This window comes from Mchenga conophoros, linkage group LG10, assembly GCF_057382185.1.
Source record: "Mchenga conophoros isolate Kocher_MC1m ecotype Shallow Benthic linkage group LG10, M_conophoros_male_GT1.1, whole genome shotgun sequence".
Taxonomy (NCBI): domain Eukaryota; kingdom Metazoa; phylum Chordata; class Actinopteri; order Cichliformes; family Cichlidae; genus Mchenga; species Mchenga conophoros.
Window position 1 is genome coordinate 14,765,998 of NC_140535.1, and position 21,950 is coordinate 14,787,947.

A 21,950-nucleotide genomic window follows, 5' to 3' on the forward strand; every position below is an offset into this window, starting at 1 on the left:
CGCAACGCTTTCTTCACCAGTGCGAGATTGAGACGCGTGTTTAAAAAAAGGAAAAAAAAATCTACTCAGTCGTCTTCTCCTCCCGGTTCACCACGTTGCTTTTTCAATAATTATTCTGTCCATTGTTGTGCCCACATAACGCTGGGCCGGTCGCGCACACGAGACAACGGTGAGTTTGATGCAATCGCCGGTGCTGTTTCGCTTAAGAAATGCCTTCTGCTGCAACACAAACTGCTCATGTCCCGATCAATTTAGGAGCAGATTGCGCGTGTGAAAGTGGTATTTCTGTCAGCTTTCCGTAATGGCGGCCCTCCTCCTCCCCGGACCTAGTTCTCCTCTTCTTTTCTTTGGGAAAACGGAGCTGTGGAGACAGAGGGAGCGGAGAGAGGGATTCTCCCAGTGGCGCCCTCACACAACTGCAGCAGGTCAGCGCTCTCACTGTTGCTAGCTCGCCACACTATGCGGAGAGGTCGTTACTGAGAAGTAATCGATTTCTCCACGTTCAGTCCGAGTATTTCGACAACACCCGCCTTACAGCAGCTCTTTAAAGTAAACTGTTAACTAGTACACTGCATAAAGAGGGCGTCTGCATCCTCTCTGTGAACTTTATGTGTGTAAAAGTGATTTAATATCAGGATAAAGGTTTGTAATTAGCATACAGCAATGCTACATAAAGTTGTTGTTGGCTAGCATGCAGATTGACAGTCTGCTTTTTTAGTAAGGATAAACCACTCTTAAGTGAAAAGTTTGAACTATATAGACCAAAAAGTAAATTACTTATGGTTAGTTTTCAAAACATATATATTTTGTATGAGTTTAGATGTCAAAGTAAAGCAAAGTTGCTGGAAAAACTAACATTTACAGTTGTTTATCTTTATACCCATTTCAAAATGCACCCGTTTTAACTTTAAATGTTTTACTTTTAGCTTAACTTTTATATCTTGTGTTTTTGTTGGTGTTTTGCTGTTGTTGGTGTTATGGACAAGCTTTAAGAAGTTAGGCTAGGCATTAAACAAACATTGCATATGGTGGCAAAAAAGTAAAACTAAAAGCTACAGAACCAACTGAGTTGATTGTCTATACTCACAAAACTAATTGAAATAAAATATAGAGGAAATGCCTTTAGTTTGAGTTTCTTTCAGTGTGTTTATGCTTGTTTGTTTTTTACTTTCCCCTTAATCTTTATAATGTGGCATTGTGTTTATATTGCAATATCTATTCTGACCTTAAAACTTTCCCCTGAAAAATTAATACCCACATTATAATAATATTGCAACTTAAGCTGTCAGTGAAATGAATTATACTCAGAACAAAAATGAATATTATTGAAAAATAAAAGCTGAACTGAAACTAGCAAACACACTGGAAACTAACCAAAAGTAAGCAGAACTGAAAGTAAAAATTCTAAATAAAATCACAATCAAACCAGTGAAAAAATATAAAACAGTAATAAAACCAATGTGCGCTGACTGTCACAGTAGCTGTGGAAAGGAACATAACTTAGTACATTTACTCAAGTGCTTCATTAAAGTGCAGGTTTAATGTACTGTGTATTTTCTCTTCCAGTTCTACTTTTTTTGCATGCATTTGTTTGTTATATTCCATACAATTTATCTGCAACATAATAAGTCAGCTTTAAAATAAATGGAATTGTATACATCTAATGACACAGCAGTATACGAGTGATTAAAGTCTTCCACAGCTGCAATTATCCAATAAAATAATGGCCTAATTGTAATTCTGAGAAGTCCCAGTCTCTACTTAATAAGGACATTTTATTTAGGTAGCTTATTTTGAATGTACAACTTGTGTACTCTTAAGTCGCTTAAACGGGGTGTAAATTTAACTTGAGTAAAGGCTCATAAAAGTTTTTCTTTTTTGCAGAGCATTTACCCAGCACAAGATTATGTTTAATTCATGTGCAGTTGTACTTTACATGTAATAAATCTATAATAGGATGCAGGGCACGAGCCTGAAAATTGTGTCCAGTGTTTTATACATAATTTTCTACACTTTTATTATTTTATTTAACTGTCTGATTCCCAGTGGCTCACCCCAGCCTTGCTCTTCTCCCACCACTGCCACCGCCATGCCATCCCAGCAATCCAGGACACCGCTTTCCTGCTCCGCTTGCCCATATCTGACACTGACAGTCAGACTTCTGTCAGAATCTGTGTGTTAACCCACACTACAGGTCCAAATTTTGGCCACACCATCTCATTTAATGGTTTTTCTTTCTTTTTATGACTGTTTACATTGTAGATTCTCACTCAAGGCATAAAAACTATGAAAACACTTATGGAAATATGTGGTAAACAAAAAAGTGTGAAATAACTCAAAACATGTTTTATGTTATAGATTCTTTAAAATAGCCACCCTTTGCTTTGATTTTACTGCTTTGCACACTCTTGGCATTCTCTCGATAAGCTTCAGGTAGACGGGTAGTCGGTCTTGAAGGAGTTCCCAGAGATGCTGAGCACTTGTTGGCCGTTTTGCTGTCACTGTGCGGTCCATCTCATCCCAAACCATCTCGATTGGGTTTAGGTCGGGTGACTGTGGAAGCTAGGAGTTGGCTACTGGAACTCTGTGTGGCATTTATGTGGGCTCTAAACTGAGGTGCTGGTGACTTGCAATATGTGAGGCTGGTGACTCGGATGAATTTATCCTCAACAGCAGAGGTGACTCTTGATCTTCCTTTTCTGGGACGGCCCTCATTTGAGCCAGTTTCGTCGTAGCGCTTGATGGTTTATGCGACTGCACTTAGGGACACATTCAAAGTTTTTCAGACTGACTGACCTTTAGTTCTTAATGATGAAGTAATGATGGACTGTCGCTTCTCTTTACTTAGCTGGTTGGTTCTTGGCATAATATGAATTCTAACAGTTGTCAAATAGGGCTGACAGCTGTGTACCAACCTGACGTCTGCACAACACAACTGATGGTCCCAACTCCATTAAGAAGGCAAGAAATTCCACAAATGAACCCTGACAAGGCGCACCTGTGAAGTGAAAACCGTTTTAGGTGACTACATCGTGAAGCTTATTGAGAGAAGGCCGAGGGTTTGCAGTGCTGTCGACAAAGCAAAGAGTGGCTACTTTGAGGAATTTAAAATATAAGACACATTTAGAGTTATTTATCATTTTGTCTTTGCTACATGATTCCATATATCTTGCTTCATATATTTGATGTCTTCAGTATGTGTCTAAAAAGTAGAAAGTAGTAAAATTAAAGAAAAACCATTAAATTGGTGTCTCCAAACGTTTGACCTTCCAGATCAAGTCTCTTCAGTGGTGGAGCTGTTTTGCCCTTCCAACTCACAGGCCTGCTTAATGCAGCCTCCTCCCTCAGGCTGCCCTAGCTCTTTACCAGGCTCCTGGAATTTTTTAATTGTTTGAAATAAGATGCGATACTTAATTTTTTATTTTTTATTTTTTGCAATGAACACTGTTCATTGCAAACACCCCCAGAAAACTTACTAAGTAAACAGGGACAAAGTACGATCTGGCATTACTGAGTCATTGAGTTTCCCAAAAGTGCACCACATAAAATTCATTTAAATTGTGACATAGTAAAGGAAACTCATACAGGAAGCCATAAGCTGGTCTGTTTTCTACAGTAAAAGTACAATACAAGTCTTCCACCTTTGACAGAGGCTGACTTCAGTCATCTGCGTCATATCTCATTACTTTTAGCAGACAATTAACTTTAACATTACTGCCTCCTAGTGGATTTAGAGTCTGTAAATGGCCTGACATTTTCTATTTCCTTTGCAGAGAAGTCTTCTTTTGGTCACAGATTTTAGCCTTTAAAAAAAAATCAGCCTTGTAGTCTAGAGTGCCTGTGCTTTTCTGTAATTCTATCTGTTTAGACTGTGCAGGTCTGGACTGGAGTGCATTCAGTCCCCGCTGCTGTAGAAAATCAAGCCAGCCTTGATGTAGTCTGCAAGCATCGCCTGGAGCTGCACAAGTAACCGAGGCTGTGGCTATGACCTGACTTCTTCTGGAGTTCAGCCTGATAGAAAATGTTTATGTTCTATTTGATTAAAAACTTAGACCAGGTAAGCATATAGTTCTTTATTTATGTTTATGCTACATTACAGACATTTATGTGCAATATATTTATATGTCTCTGTGTGTGTTTCTGTGATCTATTAGATGTTTGCTTGTACTGCACTTTAGTACGCTTCTGTGAATGTTTTTGTGCTCAACAGAGCTGGAAGAAACATGGAGCTAGATCTTAAATGCCAGTAGACTTCAGGGAAAGTCCTGGAATCGTATTTTTATGTTCCCAGAAAACGAAACATTAGGTTTCACTTTCTGGGAACCAAATTTAATGGTAATCCATCCCTTTAAAATAATAGCAGAGGAGCCTGTTCACTGTAATTGATATTACAACCACTAGGCAGAGCCCTAAGCCTTCCTTTAATTTAGGGCATCAAATAAGGCTTAACATATTAAGACACTCATGCTTGTTATGGTGAAATGATCACGCAGGGCGAGCTACAAATACTGAAATTCATCCTCGTGTTGCCTTTTCTTCTTATTAAAAGTGAAAAAACCTAAGATTGAAGGAAATAGATTACTACACCCAGTACTACATGTTCATTCTGGATTGTTGTAAGTTATTCCACAGCTTGTTTCTTCTGTTGGGTTTAGTTTTACACCTTGGTCAATTTATAAAGCGGTCTTTGTCGTGTAACAGAGATCTGGGGGATGAGAGGCAGCGGAGGTGAGCGTGAGGTGAAAGGGACAGCAGATGGGTGCTGATGGAGCTCAGTGCAGATGGACAATAGGGTTCCCCACGGAGGAATAATAAACAGCTGGGTTAGCCAGGCGAGGTAACCCAAACGATATTAGAATGTCCTTCGTGGTTTTAGTTAAATTTATAATATTCATGCATAGTGTGTGTGCAACAGAGGGGAAGAGAGAAACACCGCTTTTCCCTCCATAGCAAATAAAACACCATTCCTCTATGATTTATTGTTCTACTGAATCAGAAAACCCGAGCGACTTAAATACAAAATGAGAAAAAAACATTATTAAATCTTCGTCTCCACAGCTGACAGGCAGCTTGTGACAAGAAGGCTGGGATCTCTGGATTTCTTCCATAATGTGTCAGATGTTCAGAATTACTTTTTGAGTTTATAATGTGATTATCTGAAATTGAACTCAGGCAGAGGGTTGTTAGGGAAACAGCTGGAAAAAAATGGCAGAGATGTGCTTCACTTGACTTGCTTTTGAGACGCTAAAAGAATATTTTTACAGCGTTTTAGCACCGAGTTTGACAGAAGTGGGGCATCTGAGGTGAAGCGTTGAGGGGTGTGTTTGTAAGAGGAACTTAGTTTGAGTCAATCAGCTCAGTCTTGTCAACATATTTTAGTTAAGGTAAGGATTAGAGCCCAGGTCATCAATACACATTACTTAACCTTTATTTTAAGGCGCTAATATACAGTTATAGAAGATGTAATGAATAATTAGAAAAATATTTATCACATTACAGTCAAACACAAAGCCCGCTAATAAAGGAAGATCCTGAACATCAGGAAACAGGAAGGAAATCTCTCTTACGGGAACTGCTAAACAAAGATAGGAACAATGATTGAAAAACAACTCAGCTGGAAAATAGCATATCTTAGGAGGTGGGAATGGACTCTGCCATGAAACTGCAATTTCTTCATCACTGACTTTAGTATATGTGCGAGTTTCCTGGGCGTGAGCCTGACAGTGTTACGTATACTGTCTGTGGAGCAGAAAAATGCAGATGATGTTGAGAAAGTGCGTTCATGTTTTACATATGCATGTCATTGCACATTCAGTATCTTGGATATTTGCTGCCAGCAGTCAGCCTGGTGCATATTATGTCTCAGATGCCTGTATAGTAAGAACGCTTTAAATGGACTTTTCTGTAAGCTTAAATACTGCAAATGGAATTAAGTTTTTACCACAGAGGTATTTGGAGAAAAAAAATGATCATATAAGAGGAAGTATCATTTACAAGCCACCAAACTATAAAGAATATTTCCACATTGTTTGACTTCAAAAGGAGAATATGCTGTGGTTTTTATGACCCAACTTAATGATCAATTATCAGCTCATTGTACACACTTCCTTTTATTTTTGTGCTTCATATAAAGCTGACCTGCAGTGAATAGAGCTACACAATTGGAGGGGGTACGGTGAGAGAACCGAGTAAACAAAGGACATGTTGTGCATAAATCTGTGTACTCATGTAAGAAGTATTTCCTGTATACTTTAGGAGGCAGCACGAGAAATACTCACACCAGCTGACATACAGTGATCAGCCATAATGTTAAAACCACTCATAAGTGAAGTGGATAAATGTATCTTCTTGTTACAATTCAATGTTCTGCTGGGAATCATGTGGCCCTGGCATCCATGTGGATGATGCTTTAAGATGAACCAGCCATTTAAATAGAGCATGCACACCTCTCCATTGACAATAGCACTCCTCAGTGGTAGAAGCTTACCCCAGCAGGACAATGCATCACACCACAAATAGTCCTTAAGAACAGATCACAGACTCCACAGCATTCATCCAACCTCCAGACTCTCCACATCCTAATCCAGCTCATCTGTGGGATGAGCTGAACAAGCCCACACCACAGAGGCCGCACCTCACAACACACAGGACACAAAGAATCCCACCAACTCCCAGAATCAAAAACCACAGCACATGCTAGGCTGAGGTTTGATATCAACATCCTTAAGCGTCAAAGCTGTTCTGATAGCGTAAGGGAGACCTCTGCATTATGAAGTGAGGCTGACTGGTTTAAAATTGGTGTATTTGTGTTTATTGCTTATACAAAACTGTTTATCTCTTTTTAAGCACTATTGAGAGTAAGAAGGGAAAAAAATGTAAAAGGTTTTCCCATCTGGGCAGCATTATTCAGATTCCTCTCTGTTGGATATTTGATGCTGGCATGTGAAAGTGGGTGTGGCATGGAAACAGCCTGAGCTACAGTGAAGTGAGAGGAAAGATGAGGAGTGGGGAACCAGAGGAGGGTGCTGTTCTGTTAGAAAGGTGATGTGGCCTTGAAAGCACACACACATAAAAAAAAATGCCTTGAATAGGAGGGAGGATAATAAGAGAGGAATCTGATAATTCATGCGCACGGCTCATACGTTAAGTCAGTGTTAAGTTAAAAATGTGTTGCGTTGTGGTTGTTGCCAGGAAAAGGAAACAGATGGGGAATGTAACACTTCATATTAATATATCTGCGGAGTGATATTTCTATGATGGTGTAAGTTATTTCGTCAGCAGTGGATGACAGCCACTAGGAGACAGGCAGTCTTGCTGGTGAAACACTTCCATAATTCACATCCCATGTGAATCTGCCTCGGCTTGTGGGAGAAAAGGGAGGGAGCAAACTAACAGGGAGGGAAGGAAAGAATGTCCTAAGGGCCAATCATGTGATTTCTGTTTTTTTTTTTTTTTTTTTAATAGCTGCACAGTGATTACATGTTTTTAGTCTGGGGCTCTTAGCAAGTTTTTCCAAACCCTCTCCACTCTCTGTTTTCTCTGGCCCTCTTTTTTGTCTCATTATCCAACAGCATACTTTCCCTCGACTTTTTTTTTTTCTTTCAGAGTGACGTGTGAGTGTAGTTCCTGCCCTTGTTTCATGCAGAATAGTTCAGAAGGAAGGACAGGGAATCACGGAGAGGCGGTGATTTACTTTGACCTGTCATGGACAAGATGAATTGAAGGTGCAAACAAGAGGAGCCGCTTGTGTTTTGGCCTAAGTGTGTGTGCACCGGGGAGTCAAGCAAGGAAGCGCAAAGACGTGACGGAAGAGACGCCAAGGCAGAGAGAAACAGAGAAAGTGACCGAAGGGTAAGACGTAAAGTTGCCTAATTGTGTTGCCCATGGGCAGAGGTGGATGAGAAGCTGCGTTTAAGAAGTCTGTGAGACAGGAGGAGGAGCACCAGCCTGAGGGGGAACCACCAGTTCAACCTTCTTCCAGCAACAACAGGACAGGATGAGGTACCAAGCCAGGGTAAGGTCCATGATGCTCGTTGTTTTATTTTCCTTTTTATTGCGGCCCACCTACTCGCGATTTGTGGTTACTTGTGGCTATGTTTAAGCATTTTCTGTACTGATACAATAAAGTCGATATCCGATCAACCTATTCCCTCTTTCTGCCATGGAGACACCAGAGGGGGAAAAGCAAAACAGAACAATGAGTCACTTGGAATTTTTTTCCTGTGTATGAGTCAGTGTATATTTGGGGTTTTGTGTAAGCCTTAACTCAAGCAGTCCGGATAAAAGAAAAAAAAAAAACATAAACACTATTTTTCCATTATATCCCTGCTGGCACAACTTTGGTCAGGAGCCCACCATGGTACCACTGCTGCTTATCCCTGGGACAGAGTGGTGGGGCATGCCTTATAAGGAAGACAATCCGAAATGAAGTTGGCCCTGCAGAGCTTAGTCATGAGGCCTAGGGCCAAGTCCTGCTGTTAACTTTCTTGCAGCTGCAGCTGCACCCACAAACCTGCAGATTTCACAGAAGTTCCCTGATACTCAGAGTCAAATCCTACATTAAGCTCTCATGCACCATCAGCTAGATCACACTCAAGGTGCTGTAAAAAGGAGGCCTCAGGTCAGTTCACAGAAAACAAAGCTACAGGGATTACACTTGATTCTGGTTAAATCTCCATCCCAGAGCTATAGCCCTTAACGTAACTGAACCACATATTACCTCCAACACGAGTGGTAGCAATCTTTCTGATTTTGGTATCAAAGAAGAGTACTGAATGAGGCCTCTGATCAATAAAGTTGACAAAAATCTTGTAATGAAAGAAAGCAAAAACACATAACTTGAAAAAGATCCTTACAAATTCAAGCTGGACACTGTGCAGGTACTCTGAGCACAGCAGCTACTCCACAGCACAGAAACTCTTAAGGTATGAGGGCAAAGCAAGTCCTTTAAAGCCCAGAGCTTCAACTGTGGCCCAGTCATCTACAGCGAGAGAACACACTGAGATGAACTCTTGAGTTTCACAATAATGTGGCAGACCCCGTGACACTGTACAGAATGTGATGAGTTGCAACCTCATACACTGACTGTTATCCAGGCACTTTTCATTACAGCTGTTGCAGAACATTTGAAAACTGAAAACCTGCTACATCATTGCACCCCCTTTGTTAAAAGTACTGCAAGGATAAGTTTTTGTCTGCACTGCTCATTGCTATATGAGTAGAATGAGTAGAATGTCAAATTGCATCAAAATCACTGAAAGCATGCCCTAAATCTGACCCTGAAATTCTTGAGACATATCCTTTTGGAAAATCTGACTTTGAACAGTAATTGCTTTTTGTAGGAAGCCCACCTGCAAGTGGGAAAACAATAATACGAGGTGAAGCAGAGAGGAGGGGCTGCAGTGGAAGTGTGCGGTGACTTCTTTGCGTTCACTTCTTGGCTGTCGTCCACTGTTGTCCTCTTGTGTTTTTTTAAGGATATTCCTGCATGAAGTGGTCAGAGATAATGACCTTTTAGCAGCGTTGGCCGGCCAAATGAGACCCTCGAGAGGCTGTTGCGTTCAAGAAAAACAAACGTCCTGTGGAAGTCTAACCCCTTTGTTCCACTTACTGCTTGTATTTTATGAATGTGAAAGAGTAGGGCTTGTTTCTTAAATGAGCCTTTGATACCGAACATAGAGCACCTTTTGTCTGGCTGTGGTATATTGTGCATTTAATATACGCTCAAGTGTTTTTCTGGATATTTCTCATCAGTAAGTAATGACTGCTGACATTTCTTTTATCTCTTTGCATGATGCTGCATGTTGTTGTGTGTATGTTATATCTGACTTCAGGGCATATCTAAGAATTTCTCTAGTAATTCGTTTCTGTCTCCACTATGATGTTTATCTTCACAGTGGGGTTGACATGTACACACATTTTTCTAGTTAAACCCCATCTGGTGATATAAAACTTTGTGTACTGTGTACACATGATAATACACTGTCTCTGTCGAAAAATAGAGGAGTCTATCCTGTCTGTTTATCATTAGGATTCCTTAAATTACTTCTTTGTTTAATCTTGGCATGCTTGGTGGAACTGTTCTTCTTTGTGCACTTGCAGGACTTGTTTCCACAGCCAAGAAGCACTCTGTAAACTTTAGAGAGCGCCGCTTGGGGGATTTAGGCCTGATTCATTTGCCCTGGCATTTTGAAAGTGTTTTGAAATAAATATCGTGCCATCAAAATCATGTGGTAATTATTGTTTTCTTGTGCGCTGCGTATTAACCTGTTTACTGCTGGGTGAAGCTGGAAATATGAATTGTCCTTTTGTGCCCCCTGCTTGTCAGCAGCATGTAATTGCTTATGTTAGATATTTATAAGAAAGATTAAAAACCTGTCTTCGATTGCCATTTAAGGCAGGAAGTGACTCAAGAATGAAGAGAAATTCACATTCCATGTACGTTTGTAACGATTCTTTTTCTCCTTTTCTGTGTAGGAGGTGGACATTGAGGGAAGAGTGCGTCTGGTCATGGAGGGTGCGCTGACTGCCCGGGACAGGGTTGGGGTGCAGGACTTTGTCTTGCTGGAAAACTACAACAGCGAGGCAGCCTTCATAGAAAATCTGCGGCGGCGCTTCAGAGAAAACCTCATTTATGTAATCATTTTTCTTCCTATTTTCTAAAACATTTCCCGTGATGTGATAAGCCATAACTTGAACGTGGTGTCTACTCCCTGTGTTTGATGTCAGACGTATATCGGCTCAGTGTTGGTGTCGATGAACCCGTACAAAGAGCTAGAGATTTACTCCAAGCAGCAGATGGATCGTTACAGAGGGGTCAGCTTCTACGAAATATCGCCTCACATGTGAGTCACTTCAGGCTCCTCAGGCGTTTTTTTATTAATGGTTCAGTTTGATAAACACCAAACAAAAACTAAATGTTGCTTCAGTTTTTGCCTTTTGTCTGACTACAGCTCAAAAAACCCTAAATATTCAGTCAGGATGAGAAGAAAGAAAATCACATGAGCAGATAATTATGAACTAAATCTGATATTTTTGAAATATTATATATTATTTATAAAGTGATTATAAAATTAATCATGTGGAGCTACTCGCTGTGCCAACCATTTGTGAATAACAGAGTAGCTGAAAGTGGCTTTATGTAAAGTTGGCTGATCTGAGCTTGCTTTTTGCACATATCCGTAAATCTCATCTTGCTATTTAAATTATTTTAGCTCCCTACAGCTGCAGCAACCCTTACAAGCTGCTTGGAAACCCACCCTAGCTACTTATAATCATAGTAGTAATCTTACTGCTCTCCCTACCTTAAGCTTTCCACATATGCACACATATGGTCAGGGAGGTCCCATAACAGATCCCTACTACCAAATACAAATTACTGCAGATGGAACAACAACCTCTCTGTATTTGCTTTGGGTTTTCTGGATCTACACTGATTTTTGTGTGACTTTATTCCACTGCTGTGTTTTACCTGCATGTTGATCTGTAGCTGAACCTGCATTTTTGTTTTTTCCTCAGCTATGCCTTGTCAGACAACACTTACCGGGCCATGCGGACCGAGAGAAAAGACCAGTGTATACTCATATCAGGCGAAAGTGGAGCAGGTAAAACAGAGGCCTCCAAGAAGATCCTCCTCTACTACGCTGTCACCTGCCCCACTAATGATCACATGGCAGCACTTGGTGACCGCCTGCTACAGTCAAACCCTGTCCTGGAGGTATTTAAAAATTAGGCTTTTCAAGCTGATTAGCCTGTATTTGCAGTGCATGATATTATCTGACTTATCTGTTATTTTTATATGGGATTTTTGTGGGATTTTATGTTGCATTCTTTCTTTTAATTTCACTTCCTCTCTCTAATTTCCTGTGTTTTTTTTGTTTTTGTTTTTTTACAAAGGCATTTGGCAATGCAAAAACACTAAGGAATGACAACTCCAGCCGCTTTGGGAAATACATGGATGTTCAGTTTGACTTTAGGGTAAACGCTAAAACTGATATATTGGATAACATCATATCAGTCATCATAGCATCGAAAAGCAACAACTCTAGAAGAAAACTTTAATAGTTGCTCTCAGCTCTCATCTTTTTGTGTAACCTCTTCAAGGGGGCACCGGTGGGTGGTCACATCTTAAACTACCTGCTGGAGAAATCTCGTGTAGTACATCAGAACCACGGCGAGAGAAACTTCCACATCTTCTATCAGCTTCTGGATGGAGGAGAAGATGACCAACTCAACACACTGAACCTGGAAAGAAACCCCCAGAACTACCGCTATCTGGTTAAGGTGTGTGTCGCGCAGTTTCAAGAATTACAAATTGTCTGCACCATTAGTTTTAGCATCGTTTTAAATTGTTTCTTTTTTCAGGGCAACTGTCCCAGAGTCAGCTCCATAAGTGACAAGAATAATTGGAAGGTTGTGATGAAGGCCCTTCCTGTCATTGGCTTCACAGAAGAAGAAGTGCAGGTCAGTAACAGTCAGAGTTTTACCATGTTAAAATCATTTTATATCATTGCAACACTGGAATCCTTAATGAGCTCTTTTCTGACAGTTTTGGTATAAATAATGCTATTCTGAACACTACATCATCATCGACGCATTTGAAAAGCAAATTGTTCATCTGTGAGGTTGTTGCCAGCTGTTCTTTCTGTCTCCCGCGTCAGAAATTGCTGAATATCATCGCCAGTGTTCTCCATCTGGGAAACACGCAGTTTGGGGAAGGGGAGGAAGGTGAAACCTATATCACCACTGAGATTTCTAATCTTGCAAGGGTCAGTACAATCCCGCTAGTATTGACAGATGTTTAAATATGCTTAGAAATCTTACAAAACAGCCTGACTGAGAGCAGATGTGTTGTTGTTCTCCAGCTGCTGGGTGTCGATGGCTCAGCCCTTAGGGAGGCACTCACTCACAAGAAGCTCACAGCCAAGGGAGAGGAGGTCATCATCTTTTCATCATCACTCCTCAGGTTTTCAGTTGTTCGATGCACATGTTTTTACTGGGCTGTTTTTATGTTTATGCAGATGATCACCCCGCTAAATTTTGAGCAAGCGGAGGCTGCCCGTGACGCCTTAGCCAAGGCTGTGTATGGCCGGACCTTCACGTGGCTGGTGGAGAAGATCAACCAGTCGCTGGCTCTTAAGGTGCAGCACTCATAACAACTTAAAGATAACAAGAGAAATTCCTCCATCTTATTGTGAGGCCGTTGTTGTCTTCTATCTCTGTCTGAATGATGTGCACTGTATATGCTGTGCAGGATGAAATCTACCACAGCAGCAAAGGTTCCTCAGTTATAGGGCTTCTAGACATCTATGGCTTTGAGGTCTTGCAGCACAACAGGTATGGATTATATTCTTTTCCTCTTCACCGTCATCTGCTTCTTAGCGCAGTTCGTCAACCGGTTTCGCTGTCAAAAGTAGCCTTCAGTGTCCCTGCAATGTGTGGTAGTTTTGTTCTGTTTTAAAAGAAGTTTCCCGCCTGCAGTTTTGAGCAGTTCTGCATCAACTACTGCAATGAGAAGCTCCAGCAGCTGTTTATAGAGCTGACCCTCAGATCTGAGCAGGAAGAATATGAGACGGAAGGAATTGCAGTGAGTACAGCTGCTAATTGCGTAGTCAGTGTGAAACAACTATTGATATCGAATTTCGATGCTAAAACTACATTCTTTCCTTTCACATGCAGTGGGAAACTGTGCAATACTTTGACAACAAGATCATTTGTGACCTGATAGAAGAGAAGCACAAAGGCATCATCTCCATTCTGGTGCGTAAAACAGCGTTGAGTTTGTATCTTTGATTATTTATTTCTCTTTCCCTTTTTGAGAAATTAAATAGCGTGAATAACTTACAGGACGAGGAGTGCCTAAGGCCCGGAGAAACTTGTGATGTCTCCTTTTTAGAGAAATTGGAGGACACAGTGGGCGGCCATCCCCATTTTGTCACGTAAGCATCATCTTATATCAAAGACTTGTACTTGTACTGTACAATATATGTGAGTAAATCTATATGTGTGTGTTTATTTCAGGCACAAGTTGGCAAATGGAAAGACTCGCAGGGTGATGAGCAGGGAGGAGTTCAGACTGCTGCATTATGCCGGAGAGGTCAACTACAATGTCAATGGTAAACTGTTAAGGCTGGATCAATAGCGTATTCATACTTACATTTCCTGTTATGAGACAACACATAGAGAGGATGATTCACAAGCAGCTTATTCCTCAATCACCGTGTTTTTGCTTCCATTCAGGTTTCCTCGACAAGAACAATGACTTGCTGAACAGGAACCTGAAAGAGGTGAGGATAGTGAAAAGGGACAAGGTAGAGCCTCACCGCAACCTTTGAAAACCACTCTGTCTCCTGCCATTGCTTGAGTGAAGAGGAAGAGGGGGGACATCTAATGTTGACTTGTGGTTTTGTGGTTTGGTCTCTGTTCAGGTCATGTGCCAGTCAGACAACCAGATCCTAAGTCACTGCTTCCGCAGAGAGGAAGTCATAGACCAGAAACGCCCAGAGATGGTAACAAATCAGTCACACTCTCTATGTTGATCATTTGTAGGCATGATTTAAAAAAACAGAAAATACACTCTGAGAATTTCACATCATTTAATTTTCTTTTGTTGATCATTTAGGCTGCCACTCAGTTCAAAAACAGCCTGATGAAACTTACAGAAATCCTCAGGTCTAAAGAGCCATCCTACGTGCGCTGTATCAAACCAAATGACGCCAAGCAGCCAGGTACATGTTTCACATCCTGTCATATTAATTGGGATATATAAGCGTTTTTATTTGGGAGGGTCCGGGTCTCAAATAAAGGCTTTATTAGAAGATCCTAAATACAGATCAAGAAAAACAATGTAAAGGTTACTCGTCTAATACTGGCTGCTGTGTTCTCAGTTTTGTCACACGGCAGTGAACTAGAAATGATGTTTAGTTGGTGATTCATAAACTAATTATGTTTGACCTAATTATTTTCTTACGTTTCCCGTTCTCAATCAAAACCTCTCAGAAAAGGAAATACCTTCTTAAACACTCTAATAGTAAAGGTGGAAGATGTGTTTTGTTTGATTCAACAACAAACTAGCATGTGATTACAGAAGGTTATAAGTTAATCTAACAAAAGGAATTTTGATTTAGTCGCAACTTTTTTAATAAAAATGTCCTTTTTATTTCAAATAAATAAAACCCCCAGCTTCTTAATGTATGTAATGAAGCTTATCCTGCTGTGTGGATTGCGTTTCATATCATTGGCCAGAAATATTTCTTTGTTACTAATAAATACGGTTTCTGTCCCTGCAGGAAGGTTTGATGAAGTTCTGGTTCGACATCAGGTGAAGTACCTGGGCCTGATGGAAAACCTGAGGGTCAGGAGAGCTGGCTTTGCATATCGTCGGCGCTTTGAAGCCTTCCTGCAGCGGTAGTTCACAGTTGCAGTGGCTGTTTACTTTATGTTCATTCTTCTTTTATTGTAACCGTTCATAAATGCTCTTAGGTATAAGCCCCTGTGTCCTGAGACGTGGCCCAACTGGCATGGCAGACTCGCAGATGGAGTTTTGACACTGGTTAAGCACCTGGGATACAAAGATGAAGAGTACAAACTGGGGAGGTAACTTGTTTAATGTTGTATGCAAGGCATTTAATCACACTTCATTGCAATAAGTGTCCATTGAAAGGCACACTGATTTTGTGTTGATCACAATTTTTTTTTTTTGGCTGCTTTCTGCAGATCAAAAATCTTCATCCGTTTTCCAAAAACTCTTTTCAATACTGAAGATGCTCTAGAAGCGAAAAAGCCAGAGATAGGTAAGCAGCAATAGCAAGGATTATCAAACTGAGGGCGTCACAACTGAAATAAAATATAAGGTAGTGATGCAAATATTCATGAAACACACTTCTAATGAGTTTAGAGTGTCAAAGATGTGAAGCTTCAGCTTTTTGGGAGGTTTTAGTGAAACAGCTCCTGACTTTAATCATCAAAATGAACACATTTTAAACACAATCATAAGGTACGCAGTAAAACTATATTCCTCATGTTTCAGCACTGACCCTGCAGACATCATGGAGAGGCTACAGAGAGAGGGCCAAGTACCAACGCATCAGACGTGCAGGTCAGACCACCTCCAGCTGTTGGCGCTCTCATACTTTGCCACCTTTCTCCTTAAAGAATAGCCCCTAAAATGAGAATATACAAGTGTTTAATGTGTTTGTATAGTATTGTTACATTGGCCCTACCTGCTTGGTACAAATGCATAAATCTGCAATACAGCTTTGTTTCATTTCCCCAGCATTCCTTTGTGGGTCTAAACTGACTTTATATGTCTGCTGCACTAACGTTGGGGTGTTCTCTTTGGCTGAGTATAAGAGCTGTCTTGGTGTTTATACGTGCATGTGTGTATATATATATAGTGATAGTGATCCAGTCGGGGTGGCGAGGGATGAAAGCACGCAGGAGAGCTAAAAGGCGTCGCCAGGCTGCTGACTTAATTCGCAGGTGCTTGAATGAAACTTTTTTTTGGCGTCTAGTTTTTGGTGCTGTGTTTTGCAAAATATAATAATTTCCATCATGATTTTTGCATTTTTTTTCCCAGGTTCATTAAAGGCTTCATCTACCGTCATGGGGAATACGGTCCTGAGAATGACTATTTCCTGGATCACGTTCGTTACTCTTTCTTGAAAAATCTACGCAAAAACCTGCCCAAGAGTGTTTTGGACAAATCCTGGCCGACACCTCCTCCGTCTCTCGATGAGGTGCAAAAACCCCACATTCAAATTGAGTCCCCCCGCTGTCTAAGATCATTGCACACAGATAATATGATATTTGAATAGATAGTCTGCATTGTTAATTCTTTGGTCTCCTACAGGCATCGGAGCACCTGCAGAGGCTGCACATGCGGAACATGGTCACAAAGTATTGCTGGAGAGTCCAGCCCGAATGGAAGAAGCAGGTACACTGATAACAGAAGATGGTCTACCTGTTATCTTGTTGTTGTATTTTCCTGCAAGATGGTCAGATTGCAGCTGACTGGCTTTCATTTAGTTGTTTTGTTTTAATCTTTATTTAAATCTCACTTGATTTTTGTTTGTCCTCTAGATGATGCAGAAGGTTGTAGCCAGTGAGATCTTCAAGGATCAGAAAGACAGCTACCCTCAGAGTGTTGGAAAGCTGTTTTTGGACTCCAGGCTTGGTACACGTTTATGTATTCATTGTCTTTGCACTTGTTATCCACCACCCACTGGCAAGCATAAAAAATTCACAGAGCATTTCTACTGCTTTATACAGAACGTGAGCAAATCAGTCTCAAAGTCGTCCAGACTCTGGGCAATGACAAAGTGCAGGTAGGGTTTGTTTTTTTTTTGTTTAAAGCCTGATGCCGATAATAAATGCTGCTATGGAGTAATGCGTCTCCTTGTCCTTTTCAGTACGGTGTTTCAGTCATAAAGTATGACAAAAGGGGTTTCAAGCCGCGCCCTCGCCAGCTGCTCCTCACTAACACCTTTGCTGTGTTGGTGGACAAGACCAAAATCAAGCAGAGGATCGACTACACAGCTCTGAGAGGTGAAAACCAGCCCTGAGAAGGGGACAGTTTTACAAATGTGGTATATTGAGATAGTTATTGAGATAATGTTCTTGAATTCATCACTTGTAAATGCATATTTTTTGTAAGGGAGGAATCTTTACAGTTTTAAATCCTGCTTCTTCTGTTTTTTTAAACGTCCATCTGCGGTCACAAAATCTAAACGGCTTTTTCTGGAAACTTCAGCTCAGTCTCTAGAGACTCTCAAGCAGAAGTTTCCATATCTGGATGATAAAGTGGACTGTGAACTTATCAGCTACTGCTAGCAAACTATACAGGTTCAAGTTCACGCACGTATTCTAATTAGTGCTGTAAAACAATGTAATAAAAACCATCACAAATTCGTGGATGGGCTTTACATGGGAAGTCGTTATGAGTCAGATAATTCTCTGCAGACTTGAATCAACAGAGGGGATGTCTAGCAGGCAGCTGTTGACTACAGCAGCTGCCTCTGCAGGAACACTCGTTACTCATAACGGTCACAGACTTAACTCCGCTGTGCATATGAATCAGCTAAGAATGATTTGCCCCATACAGTTGTTATCATAGGGGAAAACTATCCACAGAGATCAAAACTGTTTTGCACCAGACTGTAAAAGATGTTGTAAAGTTGGGGACTTTTAAGATCGGAGTCTACGGGGAATAACTTGCTTTTGGAGTTAGCCTCAAGTTGCTATTAAAGGTTTCTGGCACTTTTGCAATGGCTTCGTGTTACAGTTCAGGAGGTCACCACAACACTGCTAGGTATTCCATTATGCACATTGTGACTGTTCAGTGTGCGTTTAGTGATTTGTTTTGTGTTTTTTCTTGAAACAGATATCGCTTTGAGCTCTCTCAGTGATGGGATGTGTGTTCTTCACATCACAAGGGAGGACAATAAACAGAAGGTACAGTAGGACACAACAGTCATGCCTGTGTGGAATAAAGCAACCATGCAGCCACTCTAAAGCCCGCTGTCTCTCCCACAGGGGGATCTGCTGCTGCACTGCAGCCACTCGATCGAGCTGGTAACAAAATTAGCCATGATGGCCAACAAGACCAGCAACGTCAACATCAACCCGGGCAGGTAAGATTCAGACTGACTGCTTCTGTGTGGTGGTCACCATCAGTCCATCTTATCATCTGTTCTTGGCACGCAGCATCCAGTTTACTGTGGCCCGAGGCAAGGAAGGAATAATTGATTTTGTGAGGGGCGCAGAGCTGAAAGTGACCAAAGGCAGACGAGGACATTTGCTAGTGGTGAGTCAGCGGCTGCTCTGATATCATGTGGGGAGCCTGCAGACAGGGAGGGGTGTTTTGATACCAAAAACATTTGATAGCTGACTGTGTTCGATCTGATTTCACTCTTCAGACTGCCCCTCAGATCAACGCCACATGAAGACACAGAAAACCAGCTAACTGATCAGTTTGCAGCTTACAGGAGAAAACCACAGAATACAAAACATGCCCGACAGAGTGCTTATTGATTCATATTCTGTACATCTTCATTATAACAAGATTATCTTCAGTGTTGCATTAACTATTGATAACCAACGATGAAAATTAAGACATGAAGTAGTCGCCATTTCAAATGCTGTAACTCTTTATTGAAAAAAATACAAAATATTTATCAAATATAAAATGTCTTCTGTAAAACACTGTATTACATATTGCAAGAGAATTAAAATAAACCACTTTGAAATAAATAGCATTGTAATAAATATTTCAATAAATAGCAAAATATCTTTGGAAAGTCCACTAGATCGAGGGCGTGGGTGGAAAAACAGGATGTTGGGAAGCGTTCTCGCCATTCTGAAAGCTCATGTCTAACTTACAGTCAGAGGTGAGACAGAAACTCTGGGAAATACCCAAGAAAGCCCTTAAAATGAGAAGGAATAAAAAGCAGACTCGCAATAATCAGAGCCCCTCGCGAAATGTTAATAAAAACACTTGAATGAAAACTATCACAATCTTTCCAGTTTGATCAAAGTGCTGAGAGTCAGTTCAACTATTTCTTCCTTTTTTCTCTTTGACTTTGTGCGCATGTGTGTGTGTGTGTGTTGTCTTTTTTTCAGTTTTGAGTCATGACTGTATTTTCGTAGCCAGTAAAAGAAAGTCTCTTGCCAGCTTGGTGAGGTAAAGGTCCAGATCCCTCAGGATGATGTAACCTTCCACTCGGCTGTCCCATACTGTCCTGGACCTGCTTGCTGGGTTCAGGCGTGTTTGTGCCAAAGCAGCTGCTGGCCTTTTCCAAGAGCTTCTCAAAGAGCTCATCTAGGGGAGAAAGCAAAACAAATCTTATATCAGACCATTTTTGATGTCACTTCCTCCACAGGGAAGGGGGATGATGAAATGTGGGTGGATTTCAGTAAAAAGACTGTTGATACCTGAGTGCTAACTTGGCTAATCAGGTCCCGCAAGTCCAGCTGAATGTGTCTGATGTTCTGAGTTAGAGTTGTCCGAGCATCCTGCACCATCTTCTGATCTTTCTCCTCGTTCTCCAGCTGTATTCTCTTCCACTCCAGCATATTCCAGTAGGTTTTCATGTCCCAGAAAGCGGCATGCAGTCGTTCCCACTCCTGAACGCACAAGTGACAAGCACATGATTACATAATGAAGCGTTGCACAACCCCATCTGTGCTTGAAGTTTCAAAAAGGGGAATTCCATGCAAATTTTTACAAGCATTTTTATTCTGTAAAAGCAAACCTTCTGACAGAGTCATCAGGTTTCTTTCTTTTTTTTTGTTTGTTTTTTTGTTCTCCTCATAATGGAAAAGGTCAAAACAAGAAATTCTCAGAATAACACCAAAAGTTAATCAGAGAATGATTTTCTATGAAAGTGTTTTGAAACACAGAGGGACTTACTAACCGTCAGATTAATCCACCGATAGAATTCTGTGGAAAGTGAGGGCAGATCCTTCAAGTGTCGGCTTCTGTCCTCAAACTGCCCGTTTCCCAGCTGCTGCTCCTTCTATAAATATTACACAAAACAATAACTTATAAGTTTAAGCTGAGAAAAAAAAAAAACAACTAGTGTCAGACCATGGAGTAGAACTAAATTTAGTACTTACATATTTCCCTAGCAGCTGTTGCACACGAGTTCGAGTGGACCTTGTGTGCTTGAAGCAATTAAGATACAGGGAATTAGTCTGAGCAACTGGTAATGAGGCGGATTGCTCCATGCAGTCCAGTATACAAAAGAGGAGGAAGAGGGCTTTCCAAACAGCCATCTGAAACATCGGAGACAAGACCAGAGTTATAGGTTAGAAATCATCTGCGACCACGTGCGCCTTCATGGGATAAACTAATGAACGAACAGTTTGTGCAGCTGCTTAAACTCCCAACGATTAAGTAAAATAAGCTGACTTGGACTTCCTGTAAAATTGCTATGTATAGAAAGTAACACTTCTGAAGAAAATGAATATGGCAGATGGGAAATTTAACAACATTTCTCTAAGAAATTCCACGCCTCATCTGTCATCCCCTGCCACATGACATCCATATGCTTTCTTTCTTAAATTCCAATAAATGGTTAAACTGTGAAAAGGAAGCTCTTTTTTTTCTATGTCCTCTTCTTTTTCAGCCTTGCACCTAAAAGTGTCTGTGCAAAGACCTGAAGTCAAATCTCTTGAGTACAGATAAAACTGACTTCAGCAGGTGGTTGCCACTGCAGGAATCATGTAATTAGAAGCATTGTATGTCTTGTCCCTTTCAGGTTTCCTGACTCAGTTGTAATTAATCAGCAGAAAAAAGAAACAAAAATCTTCCTTTTTTAAAAAAAAGTTTCTTCTTTTTGTTGTTACATATGCTCTCGATGCAAAACAGTCTTCATGCTGAGTCAGTCAATCACTTATTAACTGGAAGGATAACAGTTCCCTGATCTCCCAGTTCAATGTACATTAAGACAGCACAGTCATTAAGCAAACATAAACACACTGTATATATATATATACATACATACACACATATACACACACACACACACACACACACACACACACACACACATATATATATATGTGTATGTGTGTGTGTGTGTGTCTGTGTATGTATGTATATATATATACACAGACACACACACACATATCAATATCTATATATATACATATATAGATATTGATATTGATATCTATCAGAAAAACACAAACACCCTCAGACTCTTGTAAACTAGTGTAACATGGGCTTACCTCGGAGGAGTAGTGAGTAGTGGTGTAGTGCCACTCGCAGCAAGATAATTTCATGCTTTACTGGCACTCACAAACACTATATATTCTCATGTTCTTGCTTTCGGTTTCACACGGTGTCTGGACTTTTTTGTTTTTTTTTTCCTCTCTCTGCCGTCTCGCTCTCTCTCTCACTAAGCATCTTGTGGTGACTGTATGATTCAGAAAAAGTCATTCACTGTGAA

The 21,950-nt window shown here is 40.7% G+C and overlaps 2 protein-coding genes across 4 annotated transcripts; one reads left to right on the forward strand and one right to left on the reverse strand.

Annotated features, from left to right (window-relative positions):
* The first annotated feature begins 302 nt into the window (after positions 1 to 302).
* On the forward strand, positions 303 to 19,248 carry myo1ca (myosin Ic, paralog a). Of its 2 annotated transcripts, XM_085288653.1 has the most exons (34): positions 303 to 425; positions 3,869 to 4,057; positions 7,606 to 8,014; positions 10,477 to 10,635; positions 10,729 to 10,844; positions 11,518 to 11,716; positions 11,896 to 11,976; positions 12,103 to 12,282; positions 12,364 to 12,462; positions 12,660 to 12,767; positions 12,864 to 12,935; positions 13,020 to 13,139; positions 13,253 to 13,335; positions 13,480 to 13,585; positions 13,678 to 13,758; positions 13,846 to 13,937; positions 14,020 to 14,114; positions 14,239 to 14,285; positions 14,427 to 14,507; positions 14,621 to 14,726; positions 15,288 to 15,405; positions 15,481 to 15,594; positions 15,715 to 15,791; positions 16,028 to 16,096; positions 16,395 to 16,479; positions 16,577 to 16,736; positions 16,850 to 16,933; positions 17,080 to 17,173; positions 17,269 to 17,324; positions 17,409 to 17,544; positions 18,380 to 18,450; positions 18,532 to 18,629; positions 18,703 to 18,802; positions 18,915 to 19,248. In XM_085288653.1, exons 3-34 carry the CDS (start codon positions 7,997 to 7,999, stop codon positions 18,939 to 18,941), a joined length of 3,132 nt encoding a protein of 1,043 aa, XP_085144779.1. In that variant the 5' UTR covers positions 303 to 425; positions 3,869 to 4,057; positions 7,606 to 7,996; the 3' UTR covers positions 18,942 to 19,248. The 2 variants fall into 2 exon arrangements, with proteins under 2 accessions (XP_085144779.1, XP_085144780.1); XM_085288654.1 differs by lacking the exons at positions 303 to 425; positions 3,869 to 4,057; positions 7,606 to 8,014 and adding an exon at positions 9,612 to 9,752.
* Positions 19,242 to 21,748, reverse strand: LOC146565511 (uncharacterized). Of its 2 annotated transcripts, XM_085288656.1 has the most exons (5): positions 21,730 to 21,748; positions 20,614 to 20,772; positions 20,412 to 20,513; positions 19,930 to 20,121; positions 19,242 to 19,816 (listed from the first exon to the last, which is right to left on the reverse strand). In XM_085288656.1, exons 2-5 carry the CDS (start codon positions 20,770 to 20,772, stop codon positions 19,625 to 19,627), a joined length of 645 nt encoding a protein of 214 aa, XP_085144782.1. In that variant the 5' UTR covers positions 21,730 to 21,748; the 3' UTR covers positions 19,242 to 19,624. The 2 variants fall into 2 exon arrangements, with proteins under 2 accessions (XP_085144782.1, XP_085144781.1); XM_085288655.1 differs by lacking the exon at positions 21,730 to 21,748 and having other exon boundaries at positions 20,614 to 20,877.
* Positions 21,749 to 21,950: the final 202 nt, after the last annotated feature.